This window comes from Impatiens glandulifera, chromosome 3 (assembly GCF_907164915.1).
Source record: "Impatiens glandulifera chromosome 3, dImpGla2.1, whole genome shotgun sequence".
Taxonomy (NCBI): Eukaryota; Viridiplantae; Streptophyta; class Magnoliopsida; order Ericales; family Balsaminaceae; genus Impatiens; species Impatiens glandulifera.
In genome coordinates, this window is record NC_061864.1 from 16,236,695 (window position 1) to 16,263,843 (window position 27,149).

At 29.4% G+C, this 27,149-nt stretch overlaps 2 protein-coding genes and 1 pseudogene across 4 annotated transcripts; all 3 read right to left on the reverse strand.

Annotated features, from left to right (window-relative positions):
- Positions 1–2,868: 2,868 nt before the first annotated feature.
- Positions 2,869–3,420, reverse strand: LOC124929845. Its single transcript, XM_047470231.1, has one exon. The coding sequence runs from the start codon at positions 3,418–3,420 to the stop codon at positions 2,869–2,871; it is 552 nt and encodes a 183-aa protein (XP_047326187.1).
- Positions 3,421–3,435: 15 nt separating this feature from the next.
- On the reverse strand, positions 3,436–4,413 carry LOC124929846 (annotated as a pseudogene).
- Positions 4,414–14,370: 9,957 nt separating this feature from the next.
- Positions 14,371–16,747, reverse strand: LOC124932955 (potassium channel AKT1-like). 3 transcript variants are annotated; one of them, XM_047473674.1, is made up of 6 exons: positions 16,703–16,747; positions 16,543–16,593; positions 15,441–15,650; positions 15,174–15,355; positions 15,014–15,089; positions 14,371–14,929 (listed from the first exon to the last, which is right to left on the reverse strand). In XM_047473674.1, the coding sequence occupies exons 2-5, from the start codon at positions 16,561–16,563 to the stop codon at positions 15,053–15,055; spliced, it is 450 nt and encodes a 149-aa protein (XP_047329630.1). In that variant the 5' UTR covers positions 16,564–16,593; positions 16,703–16,747; the 3' UTR covers positions 14,371–14,929; positions 15,014–15,052. The 3 variants fall into 3 exon arrangements, with proteins under 3 accessions (XP_047329630.1, XP_047329629.1, XP_047329628.1); XM_047473673.1 differs by lacking the exons at positions 16,543–16,593; positions 16,703–16,747 and adding an exon at positions 15,723–15,769; XM_047473672.1 differs by lacking the exons at positions 16,543–16,593; positions 16,703–16,747 and having other exon boundaries at positions 15,441–15,717.
- Between the last annotated feature and the right edge of the window lie 10,402 nt (positions 16,748–27,149).

The window sequence follows — 27,149 nt, forward strand, 5'->3', positions numbered from 1 at the left end:
AAAAAAGTCCATAAACCACTCATTTCGGGTCCCGAAACCACCCATTTCGGGTCCCGAAACCACCCATTTCGGGTCCCGAAACAAGATTTCGGGTCCCGAAACCACCTTTCGGGTCCCGAAACAACCCATTTCGGGAAATAAAAGGACCCTTTCGGGTCCCGAAACCACCCATTTCGGGACAAGGAAGGACCCCGAAATGGGTTGTTTCGGGACAAGGAAGGACCCTTTCTTGTCCCGAAACCAACCATTTCGGGACAAGGAAGGACCCTTTCGGGTCCCGAAACAACCCATTTCGGGACAAGGAAGGACCCTTTCTTGTCCCGAAACAACCCATTTCGGGACAAGGAAGAACCCTTTCTTGTCCTGAAACCAACCATTTCGGGACAAGGAAGGACCCTTTCTTGTCCCGAAACCAACCATTTCGGGACAAGGAAAGACCCTTTCTTGTCCCGAAACCAACCATTTCGGGACAAGGAAGGACCCTTTCTTGTCCCGAAACCAACCATTTCGGGACAAGGAAGGACCCTTTCTTGTCCCGAAACCAACCATTTCGGGACAAGGAAGAACCCTTTCTTGTCCCGAAACCAACCATTTCGGGACAAGGAAGGACCCTTTCTTGTCCCGAAACCAACCATTTCGGGACAAGGAAGGACCCTTTCTTGTCCCGAAACCAACCATTTCGGGACAAGGAAGGACCCTTTCTTGTCCCGAAACCAACCATTTCGGGACAAGGAATGACCCTTTCTTGTCCCGAAACCACTAGATCTGTTCAGGGTACCTTTCGGGTTCAACAGGGGTGGATCTGTTCAGGTTAAGTTGTTCATCTACTGGGTTGTTCAAGTTCGGTGCTTCGGTTTCCTGAAAATTCAAACAGTTTAAATCCATAAATACTTATGTAAAATGTAAACCCTAGATCTGTAAAATCTAAACCCTAGATCTATAAAATCTAAACCTTAGATCTATTCAAAAAAAAATAAAGATCCTTAAAAAGGATACCATGGAGAAGTAAATGCTGCCGTAGAAAGAAATAAATGCAGCCGGAGAAGAGAAATAAGTGCAGTCGGAGCCGGAGAAGAGAAATAAATGATGCGTTTCAAAGAGAGAAAGAAATGCATAAATATGAAACCTATTGGGTGAAAGAGGATATGCAGAAATGTAGAATTTTTTTTTCTTTTTCTCTCTCTTAGCTGGCAAGGCCACGTAGGATTCGTGGCCTTGCTTTCGCTAACCCTTCCTTCATTGGGTTTATCATTCCTCTAAAAATAAATATATACCAAGAGAGGTGAGAGTAGAAAAAATTAAAATTAGAAAAAGAATCTATAAATTTATAAATCTATAAATAGTTTAATTTAGTTTTTTTTACTCAAAATTTATATATTTTATTATTTTTTAAATTTATTAACTAAAATATTAAAATATTAAATTTAATTTTTATAAAATTTAAATTTTAAATAAAAAATAATATAATACTTTAAACAATTAAAAATTCAATATCATATAACTATCATAATATTCAGAACAATGATTGTATTTTAAAATTTAAAAAATGAATCAAATCGCATCATTTATTTTTATTTCTATTCTATGATGGTTTTGTCTCTTTATGCTATCTTTCCTTAATCAATTCTGTAGTATATAAAATATAATTAATGTAAAATATATCTATATCTATATATATATATTAATTTGGTTATATAATTCCACAAGTAAAACTAATTTCAACATATTTTTGTTTGACTTACGGTTTAATTTTAGGTTATTAGATTTTGGAAAAATATCTTGTTTAAAATATATATTATTTAATTTTTAATTAATTTAATTTTGAAAATATTTATTTTATATATTTAAATTAAAAAAATGATATATATATATATTGTATATTTAAATTAAATATTTATTAATTAATTAATTTCTCTTATAAATATTTAAATTAAGTTAATAACAAATTCAAGTTGTTTTGAGTAAAGAGATTAAAATTAAAAATATATAATTAGGAAATGAGTTATTTATTATTAATGATTTATAAAAAAAATTATTAAAAAATAAAAGTAGTTAATATTTAAAAATAAATAAAATATAACTATAATATTAATTTATTAAGTATTATTTAAGGTATCCTATTTTGACTCTGATACCTTGTTAGACTATTTATTCATAGCATGGTATCAAATTTTTTCATTTAATACACTACCATATCAGCTTAACATCTATTTTAACACTCACTTTTTAGCATTTCTTACAGCAGAGTGCAGAGTGTTATTCAATGTATCAAAATTATTTTTTCACTTTCTCTTACTTCCACATCATTTAAGCGTATACACACATAATTTTATTTTTTTAAACCACAAACAATATTATTTATCACTTGGTAAATCAAACATACAAATATTATTTAAAACGAAGAAGAAAACAAAAACTCTAAACATTGTTAATTTGTTAAGTAGTGTTTTTAAAACTCTAATAGAGAGTTGTTCCAAATTTATTCAAAATGTGCATGACAATATATTTCTTCAATTGAATATGTTGTGCTTTGTCACGTAGATCGGCCCTAGTATGAATATTTGATTCATATCGGCCTTGAACATGCACTTGAAATTGAGGTAGCACTTCTGTTTGGACATTAACTAAGGAACTAGACCCACAACTATTCGAACGTTCGAAGTCGATATTTTCCCAATTTCGTGAATACGAATTTCGTTCATCCTCCACAATCATATTATGTAAAATTATGCATGCCCTCAATATTTTACATAGGCCATCAATATCCCACATCATAGCTGGTTTGCAAATAATAGCAAACCGTGCTTGGAGTACCCCGAATGCACGTTTTACATCATTCTTGCATGCTTCTTGTTGTTTTGCAAACAACTACGCTTTGTCTCCTTGGGGTATTTGAATTGATTGGACAAAGATGGGCCATTTAGGATAGATTTCATCAGCAAGATAGTAGGCAAAATTGTATTGTCGACCATTCACACTGAAGTTCACGGCAAGAGCTTCACCAGACTCAATGTCGTCAAAAATTGGTGACTTGTCTAATACATTAATATCGTTCAATGTTCCGGGCATGCCAAAAAAAGCATGCCATATCCACAAATCATAAGATGCCACTACCTCGAGGATAATTGTTGTTGAGCCCTTGTGTCCATTAGTAAACTTCCCTTGCCAAGTCTTAGGACAATTCTTCCACTCCCAGTGCATGCAATCAATACTTCCAATCATTCTAGGAAAACCACGCTCTTGTCCAACTTGGAGTAACCTCTGCAAGTCTTCCCCATTTAGTCGTCTTAAGTATTCATCTTGAAACAAGGCAATTATTGTTTTGCAAAAAATACGAGTGCACTCAAGTGTAGTGGTTTCTCCAATTTTCACATATTCATCACAAGCATCCCCGACTACTCCATATGCAAGCATGCGCATGGAAACTGTACACTTCTAGATCGGTGTCAATCCTCCGCAACTATTCGAACGTTCGAAGTCGATATTTTCCCAATTTCGTGAATAAGAATCTCGTTCATCCTCCACAATCATATTATGTAAAATTATGCATGCCCTAAATATTTTACCTATGCCATCAATATCCCACATCATAGCTGGTTGGCGAATAATAGCAAACCGTGCTTGGAGTACCCCGAATGCACGTTTTACATCATTCCTGCATGCTTCTTGTTGTTTTGCAAACAACTACGCTTTGTCTCCTTGGAGTATTTGAATTGATTGGAAAAAGATGGGCCATTTAGGATAGATTCCATCAGCAAGATAGTAGGCAAGATTGTATTTTCGACCATTCACACTGAAGTTCACAGCAGGAGCTTCACTAGACTCAATGTCGTCAAAAATTGGTGACTTGTCTAATACATTAATATCGTTCAATGTTCCGGGCATGCCAAAAAAAGCATGCCATATCCACAAATCATAAGATGCCATTACCTCGAGGATAATTTTTGTTGTGCCCTTGTGTCCATTAGTAAACTTCCCTTGCCAAGTCTTAGGACAATTCTTCCACTCCCAGTGCATGCAATCAATACTTCTAATCATTCTAGGAAAACCGCGCTCTTGTCCAACTTGGAGTAACCTCTGCAAGTCTTCCCCATTTGGTCGTCTTAAGTATTCATCTTGAAACAAGGCAATTATTGTTTTGCAAAAAATACGAGTGCACTCAAGTGTAGTGGTTTCTCCAATTTTCACATATTCATCACATGCATCCCCGACTACTCCATATGCAAGCATGCACATGGCAACTGTACACTTCTAGATCGGTGTCAATCCAAGCTTTCCTGCATTATTCCGCCTTTGGGTGAAGTAATGGTTGTAATTTGTTACGGCTTCTACAATTAGGAGAAACAATTGCCTTCTCATTCGAAATCTACGTCTAAATTGCATTTCGCATGGCCCATCGAAATAGTCGGCCATGAGCCTCTGATGGGCAACTCCATGGTCCCTGTTTATAGAATTTCTTTTACGTGATCGATTGTTTCGCCTTTGAAGCTCTTCAAGAAGTTCTTTTTGCCTTTTGAGTAAAGATTCCTCCAACTCTCATTGTTGTTGAATCTCTTCGAGATTGAAAGGGTCTGGGGGAATATCCATATGATGATATGAAGAAGAAGATTAAAGTTGAAAAGTTTGAAGTGAGAAATCATACGATGTGCATACAATTTTTATATTAAAAATCTCTCAATAAAGGTGTGGTCATTATGAAGTCAGAAGGTAATGGGGGTGGGGACGTTCTTATCAAGTTGGAATCTCTATGTATGGGTGTTGTCATTATCAAGTCAGAAGGTAGTGGGGGTGGAGACGTTCTTAACAAGTTGGAATCTCTATGTATGGGTGTTGTCATTATCAAGTCAGAAGGTAGTGGGGGTGGGGACGTTCTTATCAAGTTGGAATCTCTATGTATGAGTGTTTTCATTATCAAGTCAGAAGGTAGTGGGGGTGGGGACGTTCTTATCAAGTTGGAATCTCTATGTATGGGTGTTGTCATTATCAAGTCAGAAGGTAGTGGAGATGGAGACGTTCTTATAAAGTTGGAATCTCTATATAATGAAGAACACACATTTGACACATAATTTGAAGAACACACATTTGAAAATTAAAACACACACTTTGAAAGTACACAACACTCAAATTAGTTTGGGAACAATTCCCTCAGTAACATCTGATAAGTATTCTCGTCCACAACATCACGCTCTTCTTTATTCTTCAAGGACATCAACATCTCCAACTTCCTAACACGTGTATACTCCAACATAGTCGAAGCAATACTAGCCCTCCTTTCTTCAAATTTTTTAAGAGTAGAGGCTACATTAGATAACTCCTCATCAATTTTAGCCTTTGATTTTTTTGAAGTTGATGCTTTTCTAGCTTTCTTCTTTGTTGTGTCCCTACCTTCTGGACGTACGATGGATGGAGCTGAGGATTCAACTTCATCACCTCCACTTTTTCTCTTTGATCCACTACTTCCAGATTCATTTTCTCCTACCATATATCTTGGTTGGTTGATCCACTCGGGAATATTAGTTGAACCACTACTAAAACGGAGTGTGTTTAGATCATTTGGTTGTTCACTGTTTGGATAGTTAGTATGAGAGACATGAAAGTTATTTCCAGAGATAGATGGATAGCCATAAGGCATATAAGTATGGTTATACGGGTATTGCATGCCAAAGTTTGGTGGCATCATATATTGTTGTGGAAAATTAGGATGGATTCCGGTATTCATGGGATTTTCCGGACGTTCAATATTTTGATTCGAAAGTTGTATATTTGGGTTTTGAGCTTGATTTGGGAAGTAATTTGGAAATAAGTTGTAGTTTTATGAAGGATTCATTAAAGAGTTTGAAAATTTCAAAAGAAAAGTGATACAAACAAGGATGATAATATGGTGGAAAATTCCAGAAGTTTTTTGGTGTCCAAATAACACAAACCAAGTCTCTATTTATAGATCTCGAAAAATAAAAAATAATGATATATATATATTTTTTATTTTGATCAATTATTATGCAAAAGTAGTATTTAAAAAAAAAAAAAAATAACCCACCAGCGCTGCCACTTGGCGCGCTGTCATTGGGCTACATCAGCTGGAAATAAAATTTGCACCGGTATCAAAATTTGATACCCATTTGTACCCTGTTGCACCATTTAGTCCCCTGCTGTGGGTGGTCTTAAATCTAAGTGCAGAATATTAAATCTAGAATAAGATAAACAAATTGTAAGAAAGATTAAAAGAGAAATCCAAGAAAGAAATATGTTATCACTAGTAAAAAAAAGCCTATGAGAACCACATATACCATCAGAATTAATCTAATAGTAGTTCGAAATGGTCATCAAAATTAGTCCTTAAAAGTTGGTATTATTAACTTAGGGAAGGGGACCGCATTATGTAAGTCCGAAACGTGGACTCTATTATATGTTGTAACCATTATATTGAGCAATTTTTTAATTTTAACACTCAAAATCTATCGTTGTTGATTTGGATGTAGTATTACTTTTGATATTGAACTCTACTAGTTAATTTGGATATAGTGGACCCATTATTCCTAAAATAAATCAAATATTATTATTATTATAGGTTTGATCATACATTTATATATTAAAAAGAGTATGGTACTGGTTACATACATACCATATATGCAGGGGCGGAGCCAGAATGAAAAATTACCTAGGGTTGACTTCAACTTGCATCTCAGATTTAACTTTTTATGCTCCGTTTTTTTTTCAATAAAATTTCCACGATTATTAGAAGATAGAGACTCGTCATGCCCTCTCAATGCACACGCTTGCAAAGTGAGCCACTGAGTGTTTTCAATAGTTGTTGTAAGTCTTAATCTGTTATTTTGTTTTTCATATGAAGACTATGCATTCATTACTTTGTCAATATGACAAAGATATTCATTAGATTATCAAGATATTCAACTGCCCTATTATGTGGTGAAATATTACATCCTATATACATAACAAAAGAGCATCTATCCCCATCATTAACTCGTTTTCAATATTTGAATCCATCTATTGTAAATGTAGATTTTTGGGGTTGCTTATGTGCAAACAAGAAACATGGGAAACAAAAAACAGCATCTTTCAAAGGAGAGTATTCTAACTAAGTAAATTTCTTAAACTAATGACTTTGAAACTGTCGATTTTGATTTCTAAATTTGGTCGGCGGGTACTCATCCTTAATAGGTTGATATGACCTCATCTTGATATAAGTTCGTCTAATTTCATCCATTTGATTAAAAGGATATTTTCATATCGGAATACGTAATGATGAATCAAGTTTAAGAGAACTTACATCAACATCAATTCTAGGAGATTTATTAGGTTTTTGAGTAGGGATATCAAATTCTTTATTTAAATATCGAATCAATGTAACCATTTTAACTTGTTTATTAATATTAATTTATATTTTCTTATAAATTTTTGAAATAGTTTAAAATTAAGAAATATAAATTACTATTATTATTTTAATTTTTATATTTTACCCTTATAAATAATTTGTATTATTAATTATATTAAAATAAATAAAAAATAATGTATAATTATTATATAAATATAATTTTAAAATAAATAATATTATTATGTGATTTTATATATTAGAAAAAATTGTTATCATAAATTAAAGGTGAGGCCAGAGTTTGATCACCTGACCTCATTTTCATTGTTTAGTTACATAGCCAACTAGGCTAAGAGTCACATGTCTAATGCATATATAAAATCTTATATTTTAAGATTTTAATTTAGGTGGGGCCCACCTATCCCATGAGTGGCTCCGCCCTTGCATATATGGAATATGATATAAAAAAACATGATATACAAAGAATATGATATACATAGAAATATGGTTATCCAATTAAAGAATATGATATACCTAGAAATATATGGTTATGAAATAAAAGAAATATATGATATACATGGACTTCCGTTGGTTCTTGCATTGATATTCTAAGTATATTAATTGGTATATTAGATATGCCGGACAAATCTACAACTTTTATGGACCTAATCGAGAACATAGGGAATAATTAATAATTGTGGATCTTGGATAATGTTGACGTTGATGTTGAAAAGAAATGTAAATTATGTTTACTTATAGATTATACAATATATTCAATAAAGGGATTCGTCCAAAGGATTTGGAACGAAAATAACTGGGCATAGAAGTTATTTTTATGTTTATTTATAATATAGAAAGTGAAAATGACAATCATCTCAAATTAAAGATTTTTTTTTAGTGAAAACGCGACTTACTAGTCTTTTAACATTTAAATAATTTATTGGTTTATTATTTATGCTAATTTTACTTTAAATATTTAGTTATTATTATTATTATATCATATTTTGATTTTTTTTAATAATAACTTAGATTATAAATTTATATTTTGAAAAAAAATGAGTATCACTATAAAATATGATATATTATATCAAATAAATATTGTTTTAATAATTTTATTAAATAAATATCAAATTTAAGATATCAAATTTAACTTCTTCTTTTCTTCAATTTTGAACTCTCATAAATTTTTATTCCATCAAAACTCCAATTTTAATATATGGTTATATTTACCACTTTAACATGTATTAATGTTTATTTTTTATACTTGATCTAAAACAGTTAAATACAAATTGTTTAAATTTCTTATCGATCAAAAAGAAATTTATATTACCTTTTTCGTTACATAAATTAGTATGTGATCTTCATTAGTGTTAGAATTATCCTAATTAGATCCTAATTCAATATGTGAGAAATTAAAATCTGAATGCGGCGGAAGCGTACCTTAATTAATCGCATTAATAGTGAATCTTCTCTTTCCTTAAACTTTATGGATTGAATGATTCTTTCCTTAAACTTTCCTTATATGGAATGGTTCTTCCATTTGATGAGTAAGTCAATAGGTTTCTCTCTCTGTTGATGGGGACGCAAAGGAGAATTGACGTTACTTCAAATGGGGACCATTACCGTTACATATAACCAACAATAAGTTAGTTATTATAGTTTGACAATTTCTAATTTAGCCCCTTCATAAAATTAGAAATGCCACTTAGGTATCCTCACTTTATATTCATGACAAATACACCCATAAGCCATAAACTTAATTTCACATTAGATCACATTATTTTGGCTTATATTAAATATGACATATGCACAATTATTTATTATACAAGTGACCCTAAAAATTCCAACAATCTCCCACTGGGTCACGTATGTACAAAAATAAATGTATCAACCATAATGCGCCTGAAGTTTTATGTCATCTTAATCATATGTTGTATTAAACAATTTTATCAATTAATTATATCAATATAGAACCAAAGAGCTCGTCGTTGTATTTAAGCACAACTAGACCCAACAATGATCACATAAATCAATACAATTAATTGACAAATCATATCATGAATGTGAGGAATGAAAATTCCATGCAAGGTGATCTTTTCATGTCAATTTTCAACTGGTCCTACTTAACTTTAGTGAGATCATACTTTAAACATAATTATACAAAGTGTAATGAACTGAATAATACTTAAGTTCTGATCAGAATAAAAACTTTATAAATATCTATAAAATAATTAAACTGGAAGATGTCAAAATTACAAACTCCCATTGAAGTTAGAGATCGTTGATCTCTACGACACTCATACGAGTAATATCCTTATGAAAGACATTAGACGATAAACCTATTGCCAATAGGTTCATAACCATATAGTTTGTACACATATATTTTTATAGAAATCTATCCACTTTGTATCATTTCTTTCATTAAATAAACTTGATGTCAAAATCACTTAATTTGATGTCTAGTAACATGTCATAAATTTCGCTGCAATAGTGGATGACGCCATAAGTGTTTGTTTGACACTTCTTCAAGAAACGACAAAACCAGCTAGCGAAAAATATTATCCGAAGTAGATTTCATACTATTTTGGCATCTCGTAATATCGGAGTCAGAATACTCAATGATCTCAAGACTTTCCGACTTCTTATATGTGAGCATTTAATTCTTAATTCTTTTCAAATATTTCATAAGTATTGGCTACTTAATGTCAAGCAAAATTTGTGACAAACAAAATGTCACCCATATATAAAACCATAAATAGACGTTTACTCCCACTAAACATGTGATACACAAATAATCAATTAAATTCACCTCAAAACCAAAAGAGAGAATTATTATTTTGTAAAATTTGTGGTATCACTAACGAGATGCTTCTTTAAGTCTATAGATGAATTTCTTTAATTTGCAAACCATATTAATTTGGTCTCTCGACACAAAGTATTCTCATTGCACCAAATTGTTTTTCAATGTCTCTATTGAAAAACCCCTTAACATCTACTATGGTGAAGCTCCATATCAAAATATGTAACGAGTACCATAAATTATTCTTAAAGAGTAATTCAATTAAATTGGATTGTCATAAAGACACTTGATTTTGAGGTTGTTGAGTTTGTACTTAATGAGTTTGATCATATTGTCTTGTTACTCTTGATTTCAATATCAATAAAGTTCTTATCAATGTCAAGAACACTTGAGATATAAATCAAATCTTCCACAATAGGAATTATTGATCTAAATCAGTTTTAAAGACACAATCATTTCTCCCCTCAAACTCAATATCCTCAAAAATATATTGCAGTCTCGTCTAAAAAAAACTATCTTTAACTTAACATAATAAAAAATTATAGCCCTTAATCACTTAGAATATTTTAATAAAATAGTTGCTCACATTTATAAACTTAAGTAACAATTAAATTCAAATAATGATTTATCCCATCTCAAAATACTTAATGCAACATTAATATCAAGTCTTTGGACAGTAATATTAATTGCTAATAATATTTTGGTGTAATGATCAAACATTAATAATAAGACATGTCAAATAATCAATCTATCTTTGGATGGATTAATTATTCACATAAATAAGACTTTATAATTATTACATATTTATCATCACAAGTATTAATGCAATTCTGTCAATTAATTATCAGCCTTTGGGCCAAATAATATAATCACATGAATTACACAATACTACCATTCAAAATTGTCTTGAATTAATTTCAACAAACATTGTCACTTTGGTGATTATTTGTATCAATCAATACAATCCAAATAATGAACAATAATATCATTAATTTAAATTTAAATGTTATATTATTGTATATAACTCAAATCAATAATATATAATTTTCCCAGAAACATATAATTTATTTTATTATAAAAAATAAAATTATACTATAGGCCAAATCTTACTTATTTTGAAATTTGTAATGTCTCATATTAATTAAATTAAATTAAATAATAAATCTTCAAGATTTATTTGACCAAATTTCAAATATTAGCCTAAATCCAATTATTAATTAAGTTATTAATAATCATTAACCTTAATCTTTTAATCCTAAAATAAAGGATATAATTAAAATTTTATTATATATTGATTTATATATATATATATACTTAACCTTAAACATTATTCCTTAATTCTCTTCTCATTTATAATATATATTATATATTATTTAATCTCTTAACAACAAATATCAACGTCAATTTAAAACGGTCAATTTAAAACCGAGAATTTCTACCTTTAACGAGAAAATCTAAATTAAAACAGAGAATTTTTCGCTTAACGAGAAAATCTAAATTAAAACAGAGAATTTCTCCCTTTAACACGAGAAAATCTAAACCAATATCAACCGTCAATTTAAAACGTATAATTCCTCCTTTAACGAGAAAATCTAAACGAGAATCTTAATTAACCATAAATCTAGTAAACCTTATTAAATAATATCATAAATCTTTATATTTTGTAATAAGTTATTCCATATTATTGGAAAAATCAATATATCCATATATTCCAAAATAATTGAAAAGAGAAAATTCAAAATATTCTTTTAATCTTAATGGTAAAATTTAAATATCCTTTAATCTATATATATATATATTCGATTAAAATTTTCAAATATAAATATATATATATATATATATATATATATATATATATATATATTCTCATCATAATTTATTGAAATTATCAAAATCAATATATATTCCTAATATCATGTTTGAAATTCTCAAAACCAATATATAATCCGAAAATATGAAATGATCTATAACCTAATATTATGTCTTTGAAATTATCAAAACCAATATATATAATCCGAAAACATGAAATTATCTATAAATTTATACATATATATATATATATTTATGATTACTGAGAATCTAAATATCCCTAAACCGAGGAGGAATCTTAATTATGAGATAATTCAAATATCTCTTCTCATCAATCTTCATGATAACATCATACGATATTAATTAATATATAACCGTTCCTCTTTACAGAAACTTAAAGATCTAGGAACTTAACAAAACCAGAGAATCTAAATATTTATAAATCGATAAATCTTTATATATTTATACCAAATTAATATATATATATATATATATTCCTAATAACATGCTTTTATTTTTATTATGAATTGCATGCCTATAAATTTCATGCATATATATCTACACCGATATAATTTTTTCACATAATTAAATTAGGATGGCTCTGATACCAATTGTTAGAATTATCCTAATTAGATCCTAATTCAATATGTGAGAAATTAAAATCTGAATGCGGCGGAAGCGTACCTTAATTAATCGCATTAATAGTGAATCTTCTCTTTCCTTAAACTTTATGGATTGAATGATTCTTTCCTTAAACTTTCCTTATATGGAATGGTTCTTCCATTTGATGAGTAAGTCAATAGGTTTCTCTCTCTGTTGATGGGGACGCAAAGGAGAATTGACGTTACTTCAAATGGGGACCATTACCGTTACATATAACCAACAATAAGTTAGTTATTATAGTTTGACAATTTCTAATTTAGCCCCTTCATAAAATTAGAAATGCCACTTAGGTATCCTCACTTTATATTCATGACAAATACACCCATAAGCCATAAACTTAATTTCACATTAGATCACATTATTTTGGCTTATATTAAATATGACATATGCACAATTATTTATTATACAAGTGACCCTAAAAATTCCAACAATGTTCATTCTCTTATTTTAACAAGACAAATGCATATATTCAATTGTTGTATATTTCCAATATTTCTTCTAGTCATCTTCAAACTTTAAAACAAGTTTGAATTACTTCAGAAGCTCATCTGTTAGGTTTTCTTTAAAGAGAAAAATTCATCGATATATTTTTATTAGACCAAAAACCGTCATTTTAATTAAAAGACAATACAAAGAAGACATGTGATATTTCAGATTTTTGGATGGATAGCTAAGTTTAGGTTTAAGAAAAGTAAAAAAAAAAAAATTAAAATTGACGTGAGATTTATATATAAAATAAATGTATTAGTTCCTTGAATTATTTGTTTAAGTATCAATAAAGTTATAAAATATATATTTTAACTACTTTTACTCAATTTGTTAACGTTATTCACATTTTGACAAAGATGGGGTAAAACAAGGAATTAATATTTTGACAAAGATGGGGTAATTCAAGAAAAATATAAGAAAATTAATATTTTGTTTGTAGATTGCTCGGTTCTTCGGTTTTCAAAGGAACGCTATTTTCTACTACCTCGTGCTTCCTCTTCCTTGCACTTCTCCTTGATCTCATTAGCAACACTTTTCTTCTTCTTCTCGGGTTTCACTCCAGGTCTTAATTCCCCAAGCATATATAAAAGCTTCTTTCTTCTTGCTCTTGATCTTCATCTTCTTATTCTTCCTCTTCTTTCTAAAGCTAGCCAATTCTATCTTCTCTTCGTCTTCTTCGGTTCGGTTGCTTCCCTTAAAGCCATCTCATTCCAGATGTAATCAATCCTCATTTCTAAAAAGTTGTCTAGAAATAATCTGATTATTTCAAGATAAGACCACATCAAACAAGCCTAAGTTACCACAAACAAATACAAATAGAAAAAATGAACATGAATATATGAATAAAAATAAATGTATTATGTATACGGTTGAAAAGAGGTTAGGCCAAAAGACAATATATATATTAGGAGTTAGGACTTGTCTGGATGGAATAGTATGAAGAACAAAATATTACTCAAGATGGTAACCAACCCCAAAACAATTCCTATTTATAATCAAGGTGAGATCTCTGTTCTCGGGTTTTCGTATTGGTGTTCTCTTTCTATTGTGATCTATATATGGTATTGCAATAGGAGCCAGTAGATAAAAAAATCGAAAAACAAAATCGGCAAAATTTGACAATTGTTACCAGAATTGATACAATTGGATCACGAGTTCAGATTTCAAGTACCGAAGACAAAAGACGTGCAACCTAAAATATTGCAGTAGTTCTAACAATATTAGACTCAAACATATATGAACTCAATATAACCATAGACTCAAACATACAATACCACTCATTCAAATACTTGTTTCTTCAATTTCAATAAGTTCAGACTCATTCTCACAGATTAAATAAAATCATACAAAACACATAAAAAACAGAATATACTCTTTCACATATCCTCTAATCGATCAGCTCTGTTCCGCAAGCGACGATGAGCTTTCATTTCCAGCTCTAGGCTTGTCTTTAAGCCATGTTTCAAATTTACCACGACAAATGTTTAGGATGCCTATGTCATTGAGTTGATTAGCTAAACTAATACAACTCAGTCCTTGTTTGTCCAAAGCGTGAACATCTACCCCTTGATTCATTAAATACCTAACAATGCTGCAATTTCTTTTTCTAATAGCAACGTGAAGAGGCGTGTCTCCACTTTCATCATAGAGTGTTAGATCTCCACCATAATATACAACTTTACTTAGCATCGTCTCTCCATCCTTCCTTTGAATCGCATCAAAAACGAAACGAGCCATATCCCCTTGGCATAAATCTCCACCACCTCTTTCCAGTGCTTCAATACACTCATAAGAAGTTGTCTTCAATGCATTCCAAAGCGGAACTATACCATCAACATCTATAACAGTTTTTTGAAAAACTATATCAATTCATAAAATTTAAAAACAAACATTAATAATAAAGAATTTGGTATAATTGGTACCTCTAAAGTTAGGATAGGCATTGTATTTTAACAAAATCTTTACCATAATAACATTTGCCTTGGCGGCTGCAAAATGCTGTTAATACAAATCAAACATATTTAGGTTAGTTATTATTTAAAACATTTATCAATAATAAGTTTAATAAAATAAAAAACTTACCAAAACTTTTCTACCATTAGAATCTGCTTGATCTGGATCACCATTTCTCGAAGTAATTTATAAATTAAAGGCACAAATCCTCTTTCGGCAGCAAAGTAGACAGGAAAAGGCAACTCCAAACGTCCGCAGTCTAACTTTTCCTCAATTTTGTTTGATGCTGCCACATTTGTTCCTCTTAAATGCTGATGCACATAAAAAGTAAATAAATACATATTTTAGTAGTTCGCCAAAAATAGTATAAATTATAATATAATTTATGAAACTAACCTTGATCAGATTGTTAAGTATTATTGGGCCATCAACGATATTAGCCTTAATTATGTCGAAAAATTTGGACATGTGCATTCGCAATAGTTTAGTGGACTCAGTTGTCTTAGCAGCTATGTAATGCAATTCCGAACATACCATATTGACCTCACCACAAATTTTATCAACCCCTAAATTTCTCTCCAAATTGTCCTCAATATCAAAAAGATTCTAAAAAATTACAAATATAATTTAGTTAGAAAATATGAACAATAAAATTGAGTTATTAATTTTTATACTTACCATCCCTCCATCAATCAAAATATACATATATGATGAATCTTAATGATTTATTATATATTTATTTGCTGGAAAAAATTTCATTTTCATCTTATAAACCTATTTATGATAAAAAAAAAACATATAATTAGTTAACTAGACAAAACATCATAAAAATCTCAAAGTATTTAACATGTTTGACCAATTGTGAGATGAGGTTGTTAGATACTCCTTCAAATAAACAAACTTCTCGAAATATTTTAAACATAATAATTTAAAATTTCTTTTAATTTATCATGATTTCTTTGTGTAAAACCCAAAAATCAGCCTAAGATTAAATAATAATAATAATAATAATAATTATTAGTGTATCTTACTAAAATAACATTACTAATAAAAAAAATAATAATAATATTTCTAAACAAACATTTTCTAGAATGTGATAGAAGGTTGAAAACTGAATAAAAAAAATATAGCTGCAATTTTTTTTAAAAAAATATTTATACTTATTTTTATTAAAATAAAATTATAAAAAAAAACATATTTTAATTATGAAACTAATTAATAACTCAAAAAAACTTATTATTTTTTATTTTATTGTATATTATTTATCAAATATAATTTTATTTTTAACAAAACCAACAAAATAATCAAATAACAAAACCAATTTAAATCTAAGAATTCATTTCTATAAAAAGCAAAACTGGAAAGTCAAAAAATTAATTAGATAAGATGTGTCAGCAATTAATTTTCAAGACTAATTAGATAACAGTTCAAATAATGAGATTAATAAATAACTGAATAAAAATTAACAAAAGGTTAATAATATTTTAATTTTTCATACCTCTGTAATTTTGAATTTCATATCATCCGTCTTCTTTAAAATAAATTATTCCTATAAAATGGTTGAAATAAGTTATTTTAACACAAAATAATATAATAAAACGTAAAATGAGTATAAAAGAATGGGTTAGAAAGCTTAAAAGAAAGTAGTAAATCAAAACCTGAACAGTGATCCCTTCTCATTTGAAATCTGGAGAAAGGAAGAGTACCCAAAAAAAAATATAAACTATTTGAATGGCCGAAAGGGTTTATTTATACCCAAAAGATAGGGAATCGAAACCCTAAACAAAAGTGGAATTCCGAAATTACCCATATGTGATTTTCTGCTGATCTTTGTCCCCTTCAGAGGCATGGCTTTGGATCGTGCGGATGAGGGCCTTTGGAAAGATGATCGGACGATCAGGCATTGTTCGGGCAGAGGAAGGACAAGCACGCCTCTCTCTTTTTTTCCTTGTTTATACTTTATTGAGATAAAGGGGTACTTTTTCATTGTTCATCTTTGCTTTTCTTGTTTGTTTGATGTTAGTTGAGAATTTTATTATTATTATTATTATTATTATTTAAGGTACAATGATTCATCTTATTCACTTTAGCTTATTCATCATAGAACAGGGTTCGAAAGAAAATAACTCGTTTAAATGAAAAAAAAAATATATATATATGATTATAATTTTTGTGTTAATTTACTAGGCAAAATTATTATAATAAATTATTATGCAAACATTTAATGTAAACTATGAATCAAACGAGCCTTTAACATATTATCCATCCATGTATAATAAATAGGGTTTGATACTTTGATACAAGAAAAAGATAAGCTTTCTTCTTCTCTACAGCAGCAGAACCAAATTAGTGCAATTTTTTTTTTCTTTCTGAAAAGTCTGAACTAATAAAATACATTTAATTTATTCTTAACAAAATTAAAAATAGAAAAAAAACATTATATTAATTTAACAAAATAAATCCAGACAATCTATTTTTTTTTTTATTATTAAACAAAATCATATTTAAAAAAATAAAATGGTAATCTATTTTTTAAAAGTGAACATTATGATATCTGTACATTTTTCTTATAGTTTCGTTTGATTTAGTTTTTTTTTATAAAATTCTAATACATTTACCGTACTAATAATTTTTTTATCGATATCAAAACTTACATTTTTTCGATATACTTTAAAAATCGATATTTTTGATATATTATAATACTATATTTCAATATTGACTTATTAACCTATCAGCTAATAAACTCAATCAAATACGAATTTATAATTATTTTGTTTTTGTAATATATATTACACAAGACTTTGAAATGATTAAAAATATAAAACTATTACAAATAAAATTATGTCCAATCATTATGCCAACTTTTTCCTTTTTTTTCTCTTTGTTTCCTGTTTAAGTCATGTGACCTGCATTGACGTAAACGTGTCCTTGATAATATTTTAGAAGCAATCCTGATCGTCCATTTTATTACCCGTGAGTGTTCTGAGACACCTAACATGCATCCTGACAGTCTATTCTTAGACCATATACTGCAAAGTCTGCAATCAATCCTGATCGTCCATTTTATTATATATTTAAACATAAATAATCTGTTAGTAATTTTAACTAATAAATGAATAAAAAATAATTATAATTAATATATTATACATTTAAACAATTTTCTCTGTAAAATTTAAAATTAACATAAATTCCTAAAAAAAACATGAATAAGCCCTGGTTCACTATTCACCGTGTCAAGAAGTTTGGAAAGAGAGCGTTACTTTAGAAAGATAGTGTGAGTTTAATAATAACATGAGAGGGAGTGAACATATTTTTTAAAATAAATTTTAATTTATTGAAGAATATTGATATGTTTATTGAAAATATGAGAAATTTTTGTAAGAAAATTTAAAATTATTAATATATAATAATAAAAATAAAAAATAAAATAATTTAAAATTTATTTAATAAATTTAGTGATTTAATTAATATGATTATATTTAAATATTTTCTTTTTATTATGGTTAAAATTTTCTAATAGACAAAAGAGATAAACACTGTATAGTATTAGAGAGGAAAAAAAAAATTTAAAATGAGTTTTTTTTTTTTAATTAGTTATATAAGATTTTGGATAATAGATATAATTTTCTGGTCGATTAGAGTTATTTAAGAATTTAGAGAGATAAAAATAATAATAATTGTGGATGATTTTAAGGAGATAATAATTATTTTTTTGATAAAAGACTTAAAAAAATATTTGATATATGTAAAAAAATAAAAAATAATTTAAAATTAAGAATATTTTAATATTTTGATTAATGATTTAAGTATTTTGATAGAAGAGAGGAGAGTGAAATAATGTTTAATTTTGTTAGAGTTATCTAAAATCCAAACTGAACAATGAGTTTTAAATATTTTTTTATACATAATTTTATTTGAAATAGTTTCTTACATATTTATTTTTGTTTAAAATAATAAGACTATTTCAAACAATAAAACAAGAAGAACATAACTACAAGTATGAATAATTTTTTTTTTTCTATTGTCTAAATTTAAAACCTTTTGATAACTAATTTAAAATTATATCGTATAAAGTTCTAACTAAATTGGGTTTCTTTTTCAAATCAAATTATATTTATTATTACTTTCAATTCATTCTCACTAAAGGAATAGGGAGAATCATTTTTGTGTAAAGTATGTCTAGCCACTGATTTAAGTATGTAACTAAATTAAATTACAATATTATATTTTATATTTGTAATTTTTATAGTATTATTTATATTTTAATTATAAAATTATTAGACATTTTTTGCTCTTCAACATTAATCTTTTTTTTTATTTTTTATTGTTTAGAGTGATTTTAAAAGCACACCAGAAACCTACCATATTTAAATATTTAATAATAAAATATATGAGCATACCGACACAAAATGCCTTCTTTGTGTGGGAGAGGAGAAAACCATTGATAAGCTTTTGGGAAGCTACTCCTTTGTTTCATTGATATAAAGGAAATTTGCCAAGGCAAGGGATTTCTCAATTTCCCAAATAAATGGTGTGATATAAAGGAACTTGCTCTCGTTAAGTCGAAAGGTGATCGATTCTCTTTTGTCTTCAAATGTTGTTTTTCTGTCATTTTATCGTGATTTGATAAAAAAAAATGCTAAAACTTTCATTAGATTTCAAAATAGTGTGGAACAATTTTGGAGGAATATTAGGTTTGATGTTGCTCATGTGCATACGTGGAGAAGGATTCCTATTTATTAGAATATAAGATTATATATAAATATATTATCTTATATTCTAATTTGCATATAAAAGATAACTTTTTTTTTCTCTTCCACTCTCTAGTAGAGCTAGAGTTGAAAACTATGCATTTGTCAATCTAATTGGTAGAATAAGGTCATCTTTAGTGCAATATTTGGTATCTTTTTTACTATTAATAGGGTTTAGGGATGCTACTTTGCGTTATCATGGACATGACCTTCATTGTTTAAATTTATTTTATTATTATTTATTTTTAAATGGCTTATAACACGTTATTTGAATTGAATGATTTATGATGCGTTATAGAACAAAAACAATTCTTATACCAAGATTGATTAAATTGAATACCCTCAAAACAGTTAACATCATTGCCTGAATATAGAATGACTATAATTTTCACTTTTTTTTTTTTTCTTTTTTTTTGTCTTTTTTGTTTTGGGGTTAAATTTAAAGATTCTATGTTTGCCAATCACTTCATATAACTATACAAATATACAATACACTTCATATAACTACAAATAATATTCCATAACTATATATAACACTCCATATAACAACATATAACTGTATAATACGTTTCATATAATCCATATAACTATACAATAAGCTCCAAAATGTTTAACGCTTAATTATTTTTCTTCCTCTTGTCATTCAAGATAGGAGGTGTAAGAAATCTAATCGGTTTATTGTATTCTCTTCTTAGATTTTTCCGAGGTTGCTCATTTATAATCTCCTGATTTTCTATCACGCATACTCCTGAACTTGAAGGGACGTAGCGACAGTGGATGTGTTTTCAGCACTAATTGGTTGGACATTAGTGATGGAGGAGGATCTTCCTTGTACACCGTTTTAAACTATTTTTTTAAAATTTTTTCTTTTGTAGGTATTATTTTCTGAGCTTCGCTACTCGTTAGGTGGATTTTCATCTTTTTATTAAATTTAAAAAACAAATGAAAAAAATATGATATTGAATTTTTAATTGTTTAAAATATTATAATATTTTTTATTTGAAATTTAAATTTTATAAAAATTAAACTAAATATTTCAATATTTTAGTTATAAATTTAAAAAATGATAAAAATATATAAATTTTAAGTAAAAAAAACTAAATTAAACTAATTGTAGATTTTTTTTCTACTCTCACATTTCTAGGTATATATTTATTTTTATCACATATCTTGAAATACTATTCAAAATATTGCTGTCATATTTGTATTATTCTTTTTTAAATATTATTATTTCTTTATATCACAACTCATAAAAATAGTATTCATTACATGTATGTTTTATTTATTATTTTCTTTTTTAAGTTGATTTTATTTGTTTACCTAATGAATCATGAAAGAGTATTATTATAACTATATATGTGCATATATATATATATATATATATATATATATATATATATATATATATATATTTTTCTGTCTTATACGTTTATATACAAATCATGGCAAAATAAATTAGAAAATAATATTTTTTTGTTATAATATATTCACCATAAATTATGAATCAATGAATTATGGTTAAAATTTGAATTACTTAATTAATTAAGTAGTTAATAATAATAATACCTTAAAATTTTAATTAATTAATTTTATTTTAATTTTATATTTAAAATTTAAATTTTATAAAAATAATTAATATTTTAGTAGATAAATTTAATAATTAAATAATTAAAAATCAATAACACTTAATATACAGATATATAAGTTTCAAATAAAAATTCTTAAACAATCCATATCTAAGCTTTATAATTTATTCTTAATATAATATATTTTTTATTTAAAATTTAAATTTAATAAAAATAAAGTAAAATGATTATTAATTAAGATTTTATAAGTAAATAATTAAATTTATTCAAATAAAAATATTTTATTAGTTTGTTTGATAATTAAAAAAAAAATATATATATTAAAATTTGAATAAATATTATAAAACAAAATTCAAATCAAACTAGCTCTAATATATATATATACTAAAAATCATAAAATTACATGTTTTTGTTAATAAAAAATAATTAATAAATTTGACCCTACGATACTGTTACCAACATGCTGGGAAATTGGATGAAATGACCTATTAAAGTGCCTAAATATATAAATGGACCGGTCTCATAATACTTGAAAAATGAACTTTTTTGTCTTGCGAAAAGTCTATAATTTCGTGCGTCTGATTTATCGTTCAATTACGAGAAATGAAACTCACGCATTTTCATCTAAAACATGTGAGTTGATTAACGCGTTTTAGATGAAAATGCGTGAATCGCATTTTTCGACTTTTCATTTACGGGAAATGTAACTCACACATTTTCATCTAAAACGCGTTAATCAACTCACGCATTTTAGATGAAAATGCGTGAGTTTCATTTCTCGTCTTTCATTGCATATATAGATTTTTTTGCCTAATTTAAAACAAAACCCCATTCACGAATATCGATCGACTCTCTCCCACCCCGACTTCCAAAACTTCGTCTTTACAACTGTCGACTTTCCATTCCAACTTCGTTCAACATCATCGATCAACCTCGTTCAACATCATCGTTCGTCGTCCGTCATCCGTCTCTTCGATATATTCAAGTGAGTTTAGGGCTTAGGGTTTAGGTTTAGGTTTAGGTTATGTTTTGGTTTAATATGTAATATTCTCTTCGATATATATTCTGCCGTTTATATTGATGGATATTGATGTATTTAGCTTTTAGGGTTCATGTATCATATATTCGTTTATGTGTGTATATGAGTGTATATGCTTTTAGGGTATATGACGAGTATTATATCAATGTTCTTATTTTACATGCATGCATTTCTCGTTTATTCTTTCATTTCACGAGCATTGTGTCATTTCTTGTATATTAGTGTTCTTAACAAACGAGAAATGACATTTGTTATGTTTCTTGTATATCACTGTTCTTAACAAACGAGAAATGACATTTGTTATGTTCTTGTTAAGAAATGGCATTTTCGTGTATTCTTTGATGTTGCTTGAGTTGTTATATTATGTTTTTCATATTAATGTATTTAGAACTGTCAATTTGCAAGCATTTCTCAATGGTTAATTCTATTAGTATTTTAGATTATTAAAAATTATTAAGACAACTAGTTGTAACATGATTTTGGTTACCTTACATATCAAAACAATTCCTGTCTTTCAGATTGCGGTGAGCTTTTTGGTGGGAATATGGGGTCTTATTTGAAATAGTTTAGGTAATTATAATTTTCTGGAATTGTTTACTCGAATGTTGTTCCTTGTTTTGTAGATGGAGTCCACCATAATTCCTGAGTTTGCTGGGAGGGTCTCATGGAAAACCAATATCGAAAAAATTGCCTCCAAGTTTGTTTCAATGAATCTAACGGAAAGGGTAGAGTAAACCCAATTCAGATTCTTATTCAAAAGATACCCATTACTACGGTTTTTAGGAACGATTATACACCAAATGCTCCTCAGGAAGTCCAGCTCAAATTCTATGGAGATGAAGTTTCTCGTGAATGGAGAAGAGTTGTGCTTCGGGATAAAGGAGTTTGTAGTGGTCACATGCCTCAATTTTGGGAGATTTCTTGCGGAGGAAACCATTTTCAATCAGGTTAAAGAATGTCCACCTTTGGTTGTTAAATATTTTAAAAGTAATCAACTTGTTAGAACAACAGACTTTCATTCAAAATTCGTGTCCTGCTCTGATAAGGAAGATGCATGGAAATTGGGGCTGATATACCTAGTTTCCCAATATCTCTTCGCCCTTGACCCAAATAGGATAATAAATATCAAACTCCTCAGCATGGTCGAGGACATCGACACTTTCTCAATTTTCCATGGGGAAAGTTGTCCTTTAGAGCAACCATAAAGGGTTTGACCAATGACCTTGATCGCTACAGGTTGCTATATCTAGAGAAGAATAAAGCCATGTGGAAGAAGAACAAAGACATGGATGTCGATGTTTCTTATACCGTATATGGGTTCGCACTAGCCTTACAAGTGTGGACCTATGAGATTTTCCAAACGTTTGTCCATAATCTTGCAAGTAAAACGATGCTCCAAGCGCAAGAGCTTGTCTGCCCAAGGATAATACAGTACAAATCCAGGAGGAAGAGCACTGCATCTGATCTTCACACTGCCCTACAAGGCAAGATTGTCAAGAAGATGGAATTGTTTGAAGAAGAGAAGATCTTATATGTTGGGGAGGACTTTGAAGATATGAGAGGTAATGTTTATGATGTCTTTTTTGATCTTGATTGCAGAAAGAGGAAATTTGGAGATATTGAAAATGTAGTTCCTCATAAACCTGACATGAGGAAGAAAAGACAAATTACTCCTGCCAAAGAAAACCTTCAACGAGTAGAAGAACTCGCAACCCTACCCCAGCACCAGCAACTCTTATTCTGTCGAGAGCGCCACGAGTAGAAAAGATGATGAATCCTCTCCCACGACTCTAACAACAACAACTCCCCATGATAGATGTAGATTTGATGAACTTACAAAGGAGCTAAATAAACTAAAAACTGATATAAGAACTGAAATAAATCTCATAAAAGATATGTTAAATCAACTACAACAACAGTTTGACATATTATCAACCACACTAGGAGAAAAAAGAAGGTGAATGAGGAAGACAAGGATGAGGAAGATTTGGAGGAGATAGATGAGGAAGATTTGAATAAGGTGAATGTGTTCCTTAGGATTTGTTGAATGATGATAATGCCAGGCTTGTGGAGAAGAAAGACAATGCCGGGCTTATGGAGAAGACGAAGAATGAGGATGTGTTGATTGATGATAATATTGAGGTATGGTCTTATTCTAGTATTTGGTGTATTTTGAGCATATGGTGTATTTCGAGTATATGGTCTAATTAAAGCATTTTGTTTTTTTAGGATGGGCATATGGTGGAGGATGATTTGGTGAATGATGAGATTATGGAGAAGAAGATTGATGATATTGAGGTATGTATGGTGTATTTCTCGCAATTGTTGTGTTTCTCGCAAATGGTCTAATTCAATCATTTTGTTTTATAGGATGTGATAGAGAAGAACAATGATGGGCTTGTGTTAGAAGCTGATGTGCTTGATGAGAAATTCAATGATGGGATTGTGGAGAACAAGATTGAGGATATTGAGGTATGTATGGTGTGTTTCTCGCAATTGGTGTGTTTCTCGCAAATTGTGTATTTCTCGTAAATTGTGTATTTCTCACAAATTGTGTATTTCTCGCAAATGGTGTATTTCTCGCAAATGGTGTATTTCTCGCAAATGGTGTGTTTCTCGCGAATTGTGTATTTCTCGCAAATGGTGTATTTCTCGCATATGATGTGTTTCAAGCCTATGGTGTGTTTCTCGCAAATGGTGTATTTCTCGCAAATAGTCTAATTCAATCATTTTGTTTTTTTTGTAGGATGGGCTAGTGGAGGAGAAAGTGGAGGAGAAGAACAATGATGAGATTGTGGAGGAGAAGGTGGAGGATAAGAACAATGATGGGATTGTGGAGGAGAAGGTGGATCATATTGTGTTTTTCTCGCAAATGGTGTGTTTCTCGCATTTGGTCTAATTCAATCATTTTTTGTAGGATGGGATAGTGGACGAGAAGAACAATGATGGGATTGTGAATGATAAGGTGGAGGATATTGAGGTATGTATGGTGTATTTTGAGCATATGGCGTGTTTCTCGCAAATGGTATATTTCTCGCATATGGTATATTTCTCGCATATGGTCTATTTCTTGCATATGGTGTATTTCTCGCATATGGTCTATTTCTCGCATATGGTCTCGACCTCAAGCACTAGGCACTGTGTGTTCTACGAATGAAAGAATGGAGAATTGATGTTTATGATTGCGATTAGTCAATTTTCAAAGACGACGATTTTGTAGAATTCATGATATTCATTTGTCAAATGTTGCCACCCTTCCTTCATAAAGCATTGTCTGAAGTTCAAATGGCCAGGTATCCTAACATGAGAAATGAGACTTTAAGATTTCGTAGAATCTCACATCCAGAAGTACCAAAAGCAACAATAAGTGGGGACTGTGGCGCTTTTGTATTAATGTATATAGAGTACCTGACTGCTAAACTTTGTCTAGAAAATTGCATATCAGATAAGATAAAATTTTATAGAGAAAAGTGGGCAGTCAGGTTGTTCCACCAAATTTTAGAGCCTAGAAGTTGTAATATGTTGAATATTGTTTAACATGTTGTGTAATACTGAATATTATTGTTGTAACATGTTGTGTAATAATGAATATTGTTATCATCATCATTAGAAAGTGGGCAGTCTAGTATCCTAACATGTTGTGTTATACTGAATTGTAATACGCGTGAGTTATAACTCACGCATATTACAATATGCGTCAGTGACTACTCATGCATATTACAACATGACTCACGCATATTATAATATGCGTAAGTTACTACTCATGCATATTATAACATGACTCATGCATATTGTAATACGCGTGAGTCATAATTCACGCACATTGTAATATGTGTCAGTTATGACTCACGCATATTACAATATGCGTCAGTTACTACTCACGCGTATTACAACATGACTCACTCACGCGTATTACAATAATTGTGAGTCACTGTTTGTTCAACCAGTTGAGTCATTAGCATGGCCAACCTAGATGGACACTTTGTGGCTTCTCTGTTTACATAATTAAGATTCAAATATTCTAAAGAGAAATCTAATGCATTTGGTTTTCAATGAATAAGTCCAAAATAAGTTTACATTTCATAATAAATTTGGTTTTCAATGAATAAACCAATGCAGCACCGCTTTTCCTCTACATGCGCATGCGTTCCTTCAGTTGCTTGGGTCCTACTTCCATTAAAATCAAATATAAAAACAGTTAGATAATCCTTAACCACTTAGAATTAAACACTATTTTGTATTCAATTCACTATAAATGTAAAAAGTCTTACATGAGATGATGGTTGATGTTGCTGCTGAGATGATGATGGTTGATGTTGCTGCTGAGATGCTAGTCTTGCAGTAGATGGTGCAAGCTCACTGATTTACATGTTGCTCTGTTATGACCCTGACCACCACATGAGCTGCATCGTCTTCGGACCTTAAAAGTCTCACCTTGGGATGACCTATATTTTGTTGTTGGTCGCCATTTCTTCACCTTAATAGGTGGTTTTAGACAGACACATTGTTTGATAATTTTCGGAATATCCCATTCTTTTTCATCACCAAGAGGATAACATGTCTCCGAATATGCATTCAACCACATTTGAGTTGAGTAATACATGAAAGAGATAACGATTAAACATGTGAGAAATTGGTTAGATAGATAGATTAAAGATAACGATTAAAAATGCAATTGTTACCTTGAGCAAAACTCATAGGGATCCAATTTTCGTGTACGGACAGCAAC